Source organism: Doryrhamphus excisus, chromosome 1 (assembly GCF_030265055.1).
Source record: "Doryrhamphus excisus isolate RoL2022-K1 chromosome 1, RoL_Dexc_1.0, whole genome shotgun sequence".
Classification (NCBI taxonomy): domain Eukaryota; kingdom Metazoa; phylum Chordata; class Actinopteri; order Syngnathiformes; family Syngnathidae; genus Doryrhamphus; species Doryrhamphus excisus.
The window spans coordinates 17,181,233-17,194,731 of NC_080466.1; the positions used below are offsets into that span (position 1 = coordinate 17,181,233).

The following is a 13,499-nucleotide window of genomic DNA, read 5'->3' on the forward strand; positions in this document are numbered from 1 at the left end:
CTGAGCAAATGTCACGTGTGATGGCGTCCCCCGCAGGGCTACCTGCTCCAGCTGCAGCTGAATGAGCCGCTGTGCGTCCATGTCACCCAGTGTGAGGTCCACGTAGGGGTAACTAGATCCAGCAGAGGGCCTCTGGGTGCGGCTGGCCTGCACCTCCACCAGGGGGACCGTAGCCATCACTTCCTGCTCCAGGAAACAATTACAATTACACCACTTCAGCTCCGAATTGCAGCTGCATGTAAGTACAGTGAACGCAGCACAGTGTGCCCCTCACGTGTGTGCTTTTGTGCAGGAAGTGGAGACCGTTTTGATTAACGGCAACAATACAAGGGGCGTAAAATGACGTGGAGCTGCTGCTGTGGATGTAGAAGAACGACGAGCCAAACATAGGGAACGCACTGATCAGACCTGCATACACACAGTAACATGTACAATGAGGGGAATCAAACTTGAGGGTATTTGATCACCAAATTTACAAGCACCAAACTCTACAAGCACCAAAAGATTAAAGACACACCTTTTTAATCAGGCTTTTAACTAATATTTTTAAACTTTTCTTATGTTTTTATCTTTTTAGTCCTATTTTATGCTCTTAGTCTTCAGCTTTTAACTCCAGTGTTTTATTTTTATCTGTTTAGTGCTATTTTATGCTCTTAGTCTTCAGCTTTTAACTCCAGTGTTTTGTTTTTATCTTTTTAGTCCTATTTTTTTTGCTCTTGGTCTTCAGCATTTAACTCCAGTGTTATGTTTTTATCTTTTTAGTCCTATTTTATGCTCTTAGTCTTCAGCTTTTAAGTCCAGTGTTTTGTTTTTATCTTTTTAGTCCTATTTAATGCTCTTAGTCTTCAGCTTTTAACTCCAGTGTTTTGTTTTTATCTTTTTAGTCCTATTTAATGCTCTTAGTCTTCAGCTTTTAACTCCAGTGTTTTGTTTTTATCTTTTTAGTCCTATTGTTTTTTTGCTCTTGGTCTTCAGCTTTTAACTCCAGTGTTTTATTTTTATCTGTTTAGTCCTATTTTATGCTCTTAGTCTTCAGCTTTTAACTCCAGTGTTTTGTTTTTATCTTTTTAGTCCTATTTTTTTTGCTCTTGGTCTTCAGCATTTAACTCCAGTGTTATGTTTTTATCTTTTTAGTCCTATTTTATGCTCTTAGTCTTCAGCTTTTAAGTCCAGTGTTTTGTTTTTATCTTTTTAGTCCTATTTAATGCTCTTAGTCTTCAGCTTTTAACTCCAGTGTTTTGTTTTTATCTTTTTAGTCCTATTTAATGCTCTTAGTCTTCAGCTTTTAACTCCAGTGTTTTGTTTTTATCTTTTTAGTCCTATTGTTTTTTTGCTCTTGGTCTTCAGCTTTTAACTCCAGTGTTTTATTTTTATCTGTTTAGTCCTATTTTATGCTCTTAGTCTTCAGCTTTTAACTCCAGTGTTTTGTTTTTATCTTTTTAGTCCTATTTTTTTTGCTCTTGGTCTTCAGCATTTAACTCCAGTGTTATGTTTTTATCTTTTTAGTCCTATTTTATGCTCTTAGTCTTCAGCTTTTAAGTCCAGTGTTTTGTTTTTATCTTTTTAGTCCTATTTAATGCTCTTAGTCTTCAGCTTTTAACTCCAGTGTTTTGTTTTTATCTTTTTAGTCCTATTTAATGCTCTTAGTCTTCAGCTTTTAACTCCAGTGTTTTGTTTTTATCTTTTTAGTCCTATTTTTTTTTTGCTCTTGGTCTTCAGCTTTTAACTCCAGTGTTTTATTTTTATCTGTTTAGTCCTATTTTATGCTCTTAGTCTTCAGCTTTTAACTCCAGTGTTTTGTTTTTATCTTTTTAGTCCTATTTTTTTTGCTCTTGGTCTTCAGCTTTTAACTCCAGTGTTATGTTTTTATCTTTTTAGTCCTATTTTATGCTCTTAGTCTTCAGCTTTTTACTCCAGTGTTTTGTTTTTATCTTTTTAGTCCTATTTTCTTTTGCTCTTGGTCTTCAGCTTTTAACTCCAGTGTTCTGTTTTTATCTTTTTCGTCCTATTTTATGCTCTTAGTCTTCAGCTTTTAACTCCAGTGTTTCCCCAGGAGGGGTCCTCCACACTGGGGGCTGTGTCGGGTCTGCTGAGGGGGTGCCATCCTTGGGTCCCTTTGACCCGGCCGGCTGGGGGTTCCTCCCTTTAATGTGGGGGTCCGCCCGTCTGTCGGAGTCGGGGGCCCGGGTGCTGGTCCTCCATTGGCACAGCCTGCAGCTCCTCCCAGTGTGGACGGCCCCAAAGGTGGCGTTTCCTTGTTCCTCAGTGCCATGCCATGTCTCCCTACTGTGTGTGATTGTGTGATTGTGTGTGTGGGTGGGTCTAGTATGGAGGGTGGAAAGGAGGCGCTTTCTTTTGTTTCTTTGTTTTTTCCTTTTAATTGTGGTAATTGTTTTAATTCTGTAAAGCACTTTGTGTTGCATGTCCTTGCAGGAAAAGTGCTATACAAATAAAGTTGATTTGATTTGATATATTACTTTTAAACTGTCTTAGTTTCAGCGTGGAGGCTATTGCGGGACCCCTGGCACGGGTGAACAATATAATCACGTTGAAAGAACAACCACCGGACTCTACCGATCTTACCCAGGAACTGTGCTCGGGCCTGGTGCGGACTCAGGGTCTGCACTTGCTGCATGTGCTGCGTCGCCATCATAACCCACTGCTGGGGCGGCTGCTTTTTGAAGAGAGGCGCGGCGATGTACTCCGACAGCTCGTGTCTGGAGGAAGCGAGATCACAGGCTGACATCAACACGTTGTCATTCATCTCTTTTTGCTCCAGCTGCGGCGTTCCGCTGATGCTGATGTACTCCAGAGAAAGAGAGCCACAGAGATAAGAGAAGACAACCGCACCCACAACTGATCCTGGACCTGTCAACAAGTCTCTCCCCCTGTACGCTTGTTGAACATTACAGTGGTGCATGTTCAATCTATGGTGCAATACTGTAGCAGTCATTATTATTTCTTCATCTTAGCAGGATGTGTGAGAACACAAGCGCCCATTATTTTCATTATTTTGTGTTGATCCATTTATTGTAGGAGTACTTTAATGCCCCTGTTGCCAGGCAGACTTCCACAAACCGGAGACATGAATCATTTTGCTATGTACCGCAATATAAATGTTGATATTTTCCTTACATGCTGGGGATGAAGAGGATGTCTTTGGCTCGGTGCTGCAAGGCCGCCAGCTTGGAGATCTGATGGAACTGTTGATCACTCACTGTTCCGTGTGGAAGAACGTTGAGGAGACCTTTGCGGTAGTCCGGCAGGATCTAGACACACACCGTAAAGAACGAGGTTAGGCTTTCATTAGAGATGCCCGATATTGGCTTTCTTAACGATATCACATATCACATACTACAGTATTAATTGGCCCTGTACCCTAGAAACCGCCCATGAATGATACGGGAAAATGACGAAATGATACTGTACTGTGTACAGTGATACTGATAAAATATAGAGTTTAACCATGTCCAGTATCAGCCCCTGTAGCTGTCCACTCGGAGCGCGCTGTTCTGGTATCGTGCCCGTGAAACAACCAATCAGAGAAGAGCGCACGAGCGTGAACACACAGCGTTTGTTTTGCTGCCGTCTGTGCTCTGTCAACATGTCAGCGGTTGACACTCGCGGCGAAAGATAAATAGGGAAAATAGTAAAGAGAATATTAGAAATGGAATGTTTTATCACCATTAATGAGGAGGACACTCTTGAAATGATAGAAAAAACTAAAAATGCAAATACAAGTTGGAAAACCAAGGGCGACCTCAAGATTTTTTCTGAAAGGCTCATCAACTGCAAGAACGAACGAAGACTGGTAGAAAGTATCCCCCCGAGTTAGACAAATACGTGTCTATGTTTATTTTATCAATCACAAAAGAAAATGGGGATGAATACGAGCCTGATTATTGTTGAAATATTTTTGCAATTATTGTGTTTACACTGTTTAGATATTATACATGTCATAAACTGAACATTTTCTGGAAACAAAATGGTCTTTTGATTAAATGTTCAGTTTATGACATGTATTATATCTAAACAGAGTAAACACAACAATTGCAAAAATATTTCAACAATAATATTTTATCAACAGTCTTATCTTATGAATGTCTGCCAAATAAACTTTTTTGGTGACTGGAGAAGCACTGGGCACTAAGCACTCGTGTGCTGTTCTCTGATTGGTTGTTTCACGGGCACGATACCAGAGCAGCGCGCTCTGATTGGACAGCTACGGGGGCTGATACTGGACATGGTTAAACTCTATATTTTATCAGTATCACTGCCCTGGGCTTTGACACAGTATCACTTCGGCATTTTCCCGTATCATTCATGGGCCGTTTGTAGGGTACAGGGCCAATTAATACTGTAGTATGTGATAATAAGCTCATCACATGGTTTGTCTGGTATCAGGCCCAGTATCATTCCCCGCGTGCCAGTATCAGCCCTCGACCTTTGGTCTCGGGCTGATACTGACACTTGGGGGCATGATACCGTTACAATAGCAACCAAAACCGATACTGTCCAACACTTCATTACGACACCAGTATCAACTGATATCAGTGCCTACTGTTGTTTTGCCCAGAACGTAACGTATGCAATCAGTGAAGTGATAGTACAGGCTCATTGGTGCATAAAGGAAACATATCAGACTAGAAGTATTAAAGCAAGATGTCTTACCCTTTACCCATGAGCAGCAATTTCATTGCAAATTGTATATTTACAATCCAAAGGGAAATGTATTAATTGCAGAAAAAAAACAATATCTCACTTTTATGCTAGTATTGGATGTTCGATATTGGTCGAACATCCCTCGCTCCCGAGTGCTGAGTCTGCGGTACCTGGTTGTAGTGCATGGCCACGTAGAGCTCACTGTCAAACTTGAGAGGCTGAGTCCACACCACCCTTCGGAACCAGAAGCTGTAGTTGTTGTCGACGACCTCGGCTTCCGTGGCGACATCCAGGATGTACTCGTGCTTGTTTAGAGGGCGCACGTTCTGACCTGGGCACACGGTGGGCTTATTCCCAAAACCGCCCTTTCCAACATTTTCACCAAGAATTCCCGTTGATATTATCGGAAGAAAAAACAATACCCCCATGATCCAATATCTAATTTTTATTTATTTTAATCATTTAATAATTATGTAATAATTTTTCATACATTCATTCATTTTCTACTGCTTATCCTCATGAGGGTCGCGGGGGGTGCGGTGCTGGAGCCTATCCCAGCTGTCTTCGGGCGAGAGAGAGGCGGGGTACACCCTGGACTGGTGGCCAGCCAATCACAGGGCACATATAGACAAACAACCATTCACACTCACATTCATACCTATGGACAATTTGGAGTCGCTAATTAACCTAGCATGTTTTTGGAATGTGGGAGGAAACCGGAGTACCCGGAGAAAACCCACGCATGCACGGGGAGAACATGCAAACTCCACACAGAGCTGGCCGAGGGTGGAATTGAACCCTGGTGTCCTAACTGTGAGGTCTGCGAGCTAACCACTCGACTGCCGTGCAGCCTAATTTGTCATACAGTTTCTATTTTATTTGTGGAATTTTCAGAGGACATACAAAATGAGGTGTGGACTGAAAATGGCCCCATGCCGCATTTTGAACACCCCCTGCCATAGCCATTTGGAGACCTAGTTGACAAAACAGCATTGTGATGTATTGCCTTGAAATTACCTCTGCTGGTGACCAAAAATATGGCGTATTCCTCGATGGCCTCCAGTCTGTGCAAGCCCATCTCGTAACACAGTTCCTCGATCACCTCCAGGGAAACCTTGACAACAACACAGAGACATCAACACAAAGCGTACACGGCGAGTGGCATCTCGCTCAGCACTTACCGAGCATGTTTTGATTTTCACGTGACGTTCGATGCCTCCCGGAAAGAGGAAGAGCTGACGTTTGGAGCTTCTGCCCGCCTGAGGAAGTGCACGTTCATTCTCATGTCACAGCGGTCGTTCATCTGAATGATGGATCAATGAGCATAAAAACGGACTTACCATCATTGCTTTTAGCTCCATGTTGCCGGGTGGAACATTGCGGCCTCCATGTTGGAACGTCTTCTTCAGGTTTTGCTCACACGCTTTGGCGATACCTAAGACACAGCATCGCACGATGTTAGGATGATGTCGCTTTGCTCATATATATTATTATCATGTTATTGTTATTGTTCCTGTTCAGGTCATTTAAACGTACGACACAGTTCAAACCGCTATGTAGCGAGGTGACTGTGTGTTTTTCGTTACCCTGATACTGTACGCCGGCGCCGAGACAGGCCTGTGTCAGGTATTTCAACAAGAAGGGCTTGAGGACCTCGGAGCACCGACTGAAAGCAGTCAGGATGTAGAGCAGCCTCCACCCTCGCTGGCAGCTGTCACTACATCACACACACACACACACACACGTGCACACACACGGGTCACAGTCCACCACAGGTGTTGTCAAATATACACTGTAATGTAGAGAGACGTACGGTTTAGAGCTGGTGTTGGTGGTGATCTGTTTGATCACCTGACAGTAAGCCTCGTCCCTCATCAAGGTGAACTCTCCTATCAGCTGCAGCGCACACACACACACACACACACACACACAGAGGGACCTTGACTGCAGTGTATACTAGGAATGATCCAATCAGGGTTTGATGCTGCCGATGGCGATCCCGATAATCCATGAGTGAAATCAGCTGATACCAATACCGATCACATACATGCAATGTATATTTAAATGTACTATCAGCAATATTAGTTTTTTTTCTTGCTACTTTTATAAAATAAAAATGGCCAAAAGCTCCTAATTTTTGTAACATTTATTTTAATGGCTTATTTCAAGCCAAACAAATCCAAATATGCTCGTTTTACCAGAACATGAACAAAATCCTGCTGTCCACAACTCATTCATTTTCTACTGCTTATCCTCACGAGGGTCGCGGATGTGCTGGAGCCTATCCCAGCTGTCTTCTTTGGGTGAGAGGCGGGGTACACCCTGGTGGCCAGCCAATCACAGGGCACATATAGACAAACAACCATTCACACTCACATTCATACCTTATGGACAATTTGGAGTCGCTAATTAACCTAGCATGTTTTTGGAATGTGGGAGGAAACCGGAGTACCCGGAGAAAACCCACGCATGCATGGGGAGAACATGCAAACTCCACACAGAGATGGCCGAGGGTGGGATTGAACTCCGATCTCCGAGCTGTCCACAACTCACCATTTGTATTTCACAATGCACTTATATCGAGTCGGGCTGCACGGTGGGAGAGTGGTTAGCGCGCAGACCAAACAGCTAGGAGACATGGGACATGGGTACTCTGGTTTCCTCCGACATTCCAAAAACATGCTGCAACCCTTGAGGATAAGTGGTAGAAAATGAATGAAATGACCACACAAGCTAGGAGACTCGGGTTCGATTCCCTGCTTGGCCATCTCTGTGTGGAGTTTGCATGTTTTCCCCGTGCACGCGTGGGTTTTCTCCGGGTACTCCGGTTTCCTCCCACATTCCAAAAACATGCTAGGTTAATTAGCGACTCCAAATTGTCCATAGGTATGAATGTGAGTGTGAATGGTTGTTTGTCTATATGTGCCCTGTGATTGGCTGGCCACCAGTCCAGGGTGTACCCCGCCTCTCGTGCAAAGACAGCTGGGATAGGCTCCAGCACCCCCGCGACCCTCGTGAGGATAAGCGGTAGAAAATGAATAAATGACTTATATTGAGTCTTCTTACATTATTCACTGAACACCTGAATGAAAAGCAGGTTTGCCCCCCCTCTACTTTGCGTTTTAAAGCAAGCATCGGCCAATATCGATATTGTGACTTTTCGGTGGCCGATTGATCGGAGCACCCTATTTTATACACGTGTGTGTCACCTTGAGGAACGTGCTGACCACTTCCTGTTCCGTCAGTCCCCTTAACGGAGCGTCGCCCATGAAGCGCATCACCACTACAGAAATGATTACACAACATGATGAGATGATAAGGTGTCATGGTGAGAAGATGTGATTAGACCACAGGAGGACCTACAGAGAAAGAGGTCTGCCGCCACTCTGTTCATGGTTGGGTCAGTGAATTCTATCAGAGACTCGCTCAGTGGAGTCTGTAGACCACATAAACACACTTCATGTAAACTTCAACCACGACAATCACAATATTTGTTATTAATGGCTGCACCTTGGAGAACTTGACCATTTCTTCAGGTACCCTGGAGTCTCGGCTCTTGCTTTTGTTCTTCATGGAGTCCCTGAAAGCATCGTTCAAACACAGTTGCTTCTAAGTCATCCGTCTTCATAGTGTCTTGTTTGTGTCAGCCTCACCCCCTCCCACTGGCTGCCTGTCTGAAGTACTTCTTGGCAAATTCTGGCATGTCGTATTTGCTGTCCTGCAGGGTCCTCTCGTCCACGTCGCCATCGAAGCCGTCCAGAGAAACCCTCTGAGCAGCAAACACAGACTCGTCATCGTCATTCCACGAGTCACAATGTGGCTGGACATATGAGGAGCCCACCTCGATGGTTTGATCGATCTCATGTGCTGCCATGGTGGACGCCACAGCCACCGCCACCGCTGACGACACGGCAAACTGACCCGCCCCTCCTCGAGGCTCGGTCTTGCGGTCCAGCGGCAGGGTCAGGAAGTCTGGAGGTGCTACCGGATGGACGCATTCGGCCGGGAAGGCACCAGAGCGTCCAAACACAGCGCCGAACTTCCAACCTGTCCCACACAGATGAATGTAGAGTTAGTAGGACGGATTGATGGTAGGATGCAAGGATGATATATGATATATGGATGTATATAAGGATGGAGTGATGGACAGATGCATGTACAGATAGTTGGAGGTGATCTCAGGTGGAAGTTGACTATGTCTCTCACCAAAGTCCTGCGTGTCCCTCTTGAGCTCTTCCAAAAACACCACTTTCTTCCTCACCACACAGCCGTAGCTGTAGCCTGCAACACACACACACACACATACACACACACACTATTAGATTACACATATAAGATGAGAGGACATACTGTGTGTGTTTTTCATGCAGCAGCGTGTCACCTTTCTCCAGCCCATCCAGCACTTGCAGCCTGATGATGTCGCCTTTATGGAAGTTGAGCATGGCGCGGTCGTCCGCCACAAAGTTCCGTTCTGCGATCACGTAGTCCGAATCCTGAGAGCAGGAGGAGGAGGACGCATATGTCATGACTTTTCATACTTGCACATCGATTTGAATTGTGCGTGTGTTTGCATAGTACCTTCTTGATCTCGTTGATGAAGGTGTCCACCAGATGTTTGACCTGCGGTGCCTTGGCCGAAAACAGGATGAGCTTCTCGTTGGTCAAGTTGAACTCCAGCATGTTCTCAGACGGGATGGTCACAAACAGGATGTCTGCGAAACTGAAAAAGCCATAGCATTTCAGTATGTGGAATCAAACTACGGAATGGATTGCGTAAGGACCTCAAACAATGCACAACGATGAGCCAATTCAAGAAACAATACAAGCAGTTGATGTTTGCTAAATACAAGGATGAAGAGTCTTGAACCAGTCATGATGTGCTATATATATCACTATATTGACACTTACTATGGTACCCATTATGTCATTGGATGCTCATATCACCTCCTACTTCGAGAAAAAAAAAGGTATGTATAGTGGATGGCAGCTAGTGTGTAAACATCACTCTCTAACACCTTAAGAGCTGCGCTGGATAGTGGCTATGATTTTATGAGGAAAAATGACAATAATGACCTCCAACTTGGGTAGGCTTCATCGTATGTCAATCCAAACTACACTGCAATTAAGAAATGCCATCATTCATTCATTTTCTACCGCTTTTCCTCACGAGGGTCGCGGGGGTGCTGGAGCCTATTCCAGTTGTCTTTGGGCGAGAGGCGGGGTACACACTGGATTGGTCGCCAGCCAATCACAGGGCACATATAGACAAACAACCATTCACACTCAAATTGGACAATTTGGAGTCGCCAATTCCAATTTTTGGAATGTGGGAAGAAACCGGAGGAAAACCCACGCATGCACTGGGAGAACATGCAAACTCCACACAGAGATGGCCGAGGGTGGAATTGAACCCTGGTCTCCTAGCTGTGAGGTTTGCGCGCTAACCACTATACCGCCGTGCCGCCCGCCATCATATATTTCATTTCATATTTCTGTATTTGTATATAATCCTATGGAAATGTGTTAATACTTATAGGTTGTTTATTTTTAGATGGTTTATTTATGTTTTTACTGTTTAACTGGTTCTGTCCTCTGTGCTGCTGTGCAATACAAATTTCAAGTTCATACGTGTAGGCTCTGAGGACTCGGAAGTAGTCTGGAGCTGCAGCGCTGCTCCTCACGGTCTTCAGCAGCTTGATGCCGCTGTGCGACACCGACATGACCTGCACGCCGGTTCCCACGCTGCCCTGCACAAACACACACACAACACAAGTGTAACACAGGAAAAGCCATTTCTCTTATTAGGCGTCCCAAACTCACCGAAGCTGGGAAGAGTCGAGAAAAGTAGATTTCCCAGGTGTCCCTAGCGGCCGTGACGATGGTTTTCTTCACATGTTCCTCCACTGGATCCATGTTCTGTTGGACCCCATGCTCGTCTGCGAGTCACACACATGCATATCCACAGTACATATCCACTGGTGAGTGTCATTGTTGAAGGAGTGTGTAAAGCGTGTGTAGGAAGAAGAGAGGGCCTACCAAAGAGAGCTTTCATCTTCTGCCTTTCATCACGCCTGATGCGGACGCATGCCTCTGACAGAGTGTCGTTGACTATCTGCAAGGGAGCACACAATTAAGCACACGGGTGAGAGTTAGCTTTCATCTGCTGTGTCATCTGCAAAACGTGTTTGGGGTGGAAGGAATAAAAAAAAGTAATGGAGTGGATAAAACAATTGCACATATCATTTTGGACATGGGGTGTCCAAAGTGCGGTCCATTTGTGGCTCCTGGCTGTTTTTGATTGGCCTGCAGCACACCAGGGCAGGTGTCCATGTTTTAAGCTTGGTGTAGTGAACATTTTGTGACAAAACAGCGCGCCAAACGTGCCCCAAAAGATCACCAGCTCCGACCTGGTCTATTCTTGGCGCAGGCAAAGCGCACCCTGTGGTTGACAGGCGCACAGTGCAGAAACATCCCCAAAACCTCACAGAAAGGTTTTTCAGAGTGTCAGACACATTTCAATGCAATAAACAATCACAGCAAACCACTATTTCTGAACCAGCATGGACATTCTTGTATTCATTGTCCCATCATATCTGTGGTCAGATCAAAGACGCTACGCATCATGACAACTCAACCTGACGGCAGCTGAAAGTATGATTCCAACCAGTGCCGGCTCTACGCTGGGACGCTCCCCTAAATAAAAGGCTTGTTGAATGTGTCTTCTGAAGGCCTTATACCAGGGGTGGGCAAACTACGGCCCGGGGGCCACATCCGGCCCGCCAAGTGTTTGAATATGGCCCGCCTGTATTTATTTAATTTAAACTTAACATACAACCTGGCATCATGGCTTGAGCCAATCTTTTGATGGTTTAAGTAGCTGTTTTAGCAATTTCTGCTGTTTACAAAGTGCTCCTGAACTTTTACAGATACAATACATCCAGGTGGACTGTTACGTGTAAAATATATAGTCTGGCCAGTCATACATTTTGTTAAAAACAATGTGGCCCACTCCTGCCTTATACAGTATTTGTATTTTAGCTCATTTGGGCATTTTCTTGCTTCATTTTATTATTTATAATTTTTTTTATCGATTATTGGAGCTATTTTTGCTGTTATCTGATTTATCAGCATGATAAATGATGGTTTTGATTTAATTTGAAAAACCGTGATAGAGTGAAGCTGCGTAATTTGAAGTGCACGGTGGCAAGGGATTATTGTAGTATTATTTCTAGTATTCCCTACAGGGAATTCTTGACTGTTCTTAGTCACCTGTTTAAAAATGAGGTCCAGCACCAGTGGGTCGTTGAAGCTGTCTTTGGGATAAAAAATCTGCAAAATACACATAAACAGAGCATGAACTTTCGCCACGTGTCAATGTAGAAGAAAAAAAACTCCTACAAAAAGAACAATACATTGAATATCATTTAAATACTAAATATTGTACTAAATATAATACTCCCAAAATTGTGAGGAGGAGCGCCACCCTCATAAAGTATTGACTCATAAAGAAGCAATGGAATTCCTATTTGACACTTCTACTGATACTGCATCAGTATCGATGCACAAGCCATCCTCCTTCCCCAACTGTAATAGAAAGCTGGACAAGACAGAATAAAAGCAGCCATGCACCTCTTTCCTGAGGTAAAGTCTCCAGGGTACATTGGTGTAGGTGTAGTATTCCTGGTTGCTGCTCTGCTGCAGTTGCGTCTGGATGCTCTCTGCTTCCACTGGCAGCTCTCGAGACACTGCATGGCAAAACGTCCACACCATTAACATTCATCTTCATCTTACACTTCCTCCTTAAAACAAGTTTTTGGGTCAGACTAAAATTGGGACAAGTGTCTCCCGTTTCTTGGAGTATTTCCACGTGGCTAAAGGAACTGAGCTCCCTAGATGACGCAGTGCAGACATACACTACATAGAAACTAGCTTAAAAGTGTGTCATGTGAGTGTGTGTGTGTGTGTCAGCGCCACAACCTGGTGGAGGTACCGGAACCGGACGAGCCGGCGGTCTGGTCTTGGTGCTCTTGCTGGGCTTTAAAGTGGTGTCCTTCATCACGGGAGCAGAAGGCGGTGGGGCCACCGGACGTTTAGGCTAATGCACAGGCATTAGCGTGATTTATCTGTGTGCAAGTGTACATACAGTACGTGCGTGCTTACCTGTGGAGCAGGAGGGTTGTCCATTTGAGGCTTTAGGATCTGCAGCGCTTCATCACGAGGGGTTTGCTTTTTCTTGAATTTACCCTCTGGTCTCCTGATCACATTGGCCCAACACAAACAGTCCAGTTGAAGGATTTGTGCACATGTTACATGTATATATGTAATATATGGAATACATTTCATGCATTTTTCACCTTTTGCCAGGTGGAAGGGCCTCCAATGGTGGCGGTGGGGAGTTGTACCTCTTGATAATTTCTGTCACAAGTAAACAGATAAAAGCAAAATAAACGTCTCTCATATTTTGGCCTTTTGATGTTATTTTGCAGAAGCATTTTGATTGAATTCAAATTGAAAAGCAAATTCCACCTTGAATGTCTTGGCTGGGCACAATGTGCTCCGTAGACAAAGGCGAGTACTTCACCACCTCACCAGCAGGGGGCGGAGGAGACGTGGCCACTGGGGCTGCACATTGTCCACACACACACACACACACACCATGCAAACACACACATTTAGCAACACAAGCAGTTATTTCAAAGTGAAGGGACTCAAGGTGCTGCTCTCTTACCAAACTTTTTGGCAGGTTTGTTCTTGTTGATGGGAATTGTGGGGGCTCTTCTCCGAGGAATGCTGTCCTTCTTATTTGACTGTGGACACATACAAAGGACAGACATGCT

At 44.5% G+C, this 13,499-nt stretch overlaps 1 protein-coding gene across 1 annotated transcript in view; it reads right to left on the reverse strand.

Annotated features, from left to right (window-relative positions):
- myo15ab (myosin XVAb) overlaps positions 1–13,499 on the reverse strand; it is a 36,467-nt gene that overhangs the window by 861 nt on the left and 22,107 nt on the right. Inside the window, 27 exon segments of the mRNA XM_058086963.1 lie at positions 43–183; positions 275–408; positions 2,584–2,717; positions 3,136–3,269; positions 4,833–4,993; positions 5,680–5,776; positions 5,844–5,921; positions 6,003–6,097; positions 6,249–6,379; positions 6,476–6,558; positions 7,872–7,945; positions 8,026–8,098; positions 8,173–8,242; positions 8,316–8,709; positions 8,869–8,943; positions 9,044–9,155; positions 9,241–9,382; positions 10,291–10,409; positions 10,483–10,598; positions 10,699–10,774; positions 11,932–11,991; positions 12,292–12,407; positions 12,640–12,757; positions 12,823–12,916; positions 13,017–13,077; positions 13,189–13,284; positions 13,391–13,469. Of these exon segments, the coding sequence (XP_057942946.1) occupies positions 43–183; positions 275–408; positions 2,584–2,717; positions 3,136–3,269; positions 4,833–4,993; positions 5,680–5,776; positions 5,844–5,921; positions 6,003–6,097; positions 6,249–6,379; positions 6,476–6,558; positions 7,872–7,945; positions 8,026–8,098; positions 8,173–8,242; positions 8,316–8,709; positions 8,869–8,943; positions 9,044–9,155; positions 9,241–9,382; positions 10,291–10,409; positions 10,483–10,598; positions 10,699–10,774; positions 11,932–11,991; positions 12,292–12,407; positions 12,640–12,757; positions 12,823–12,916; positions 13,017–13,077; positions 13,189–13,284; positions 13,391–13,469 (3,063 nt within the window).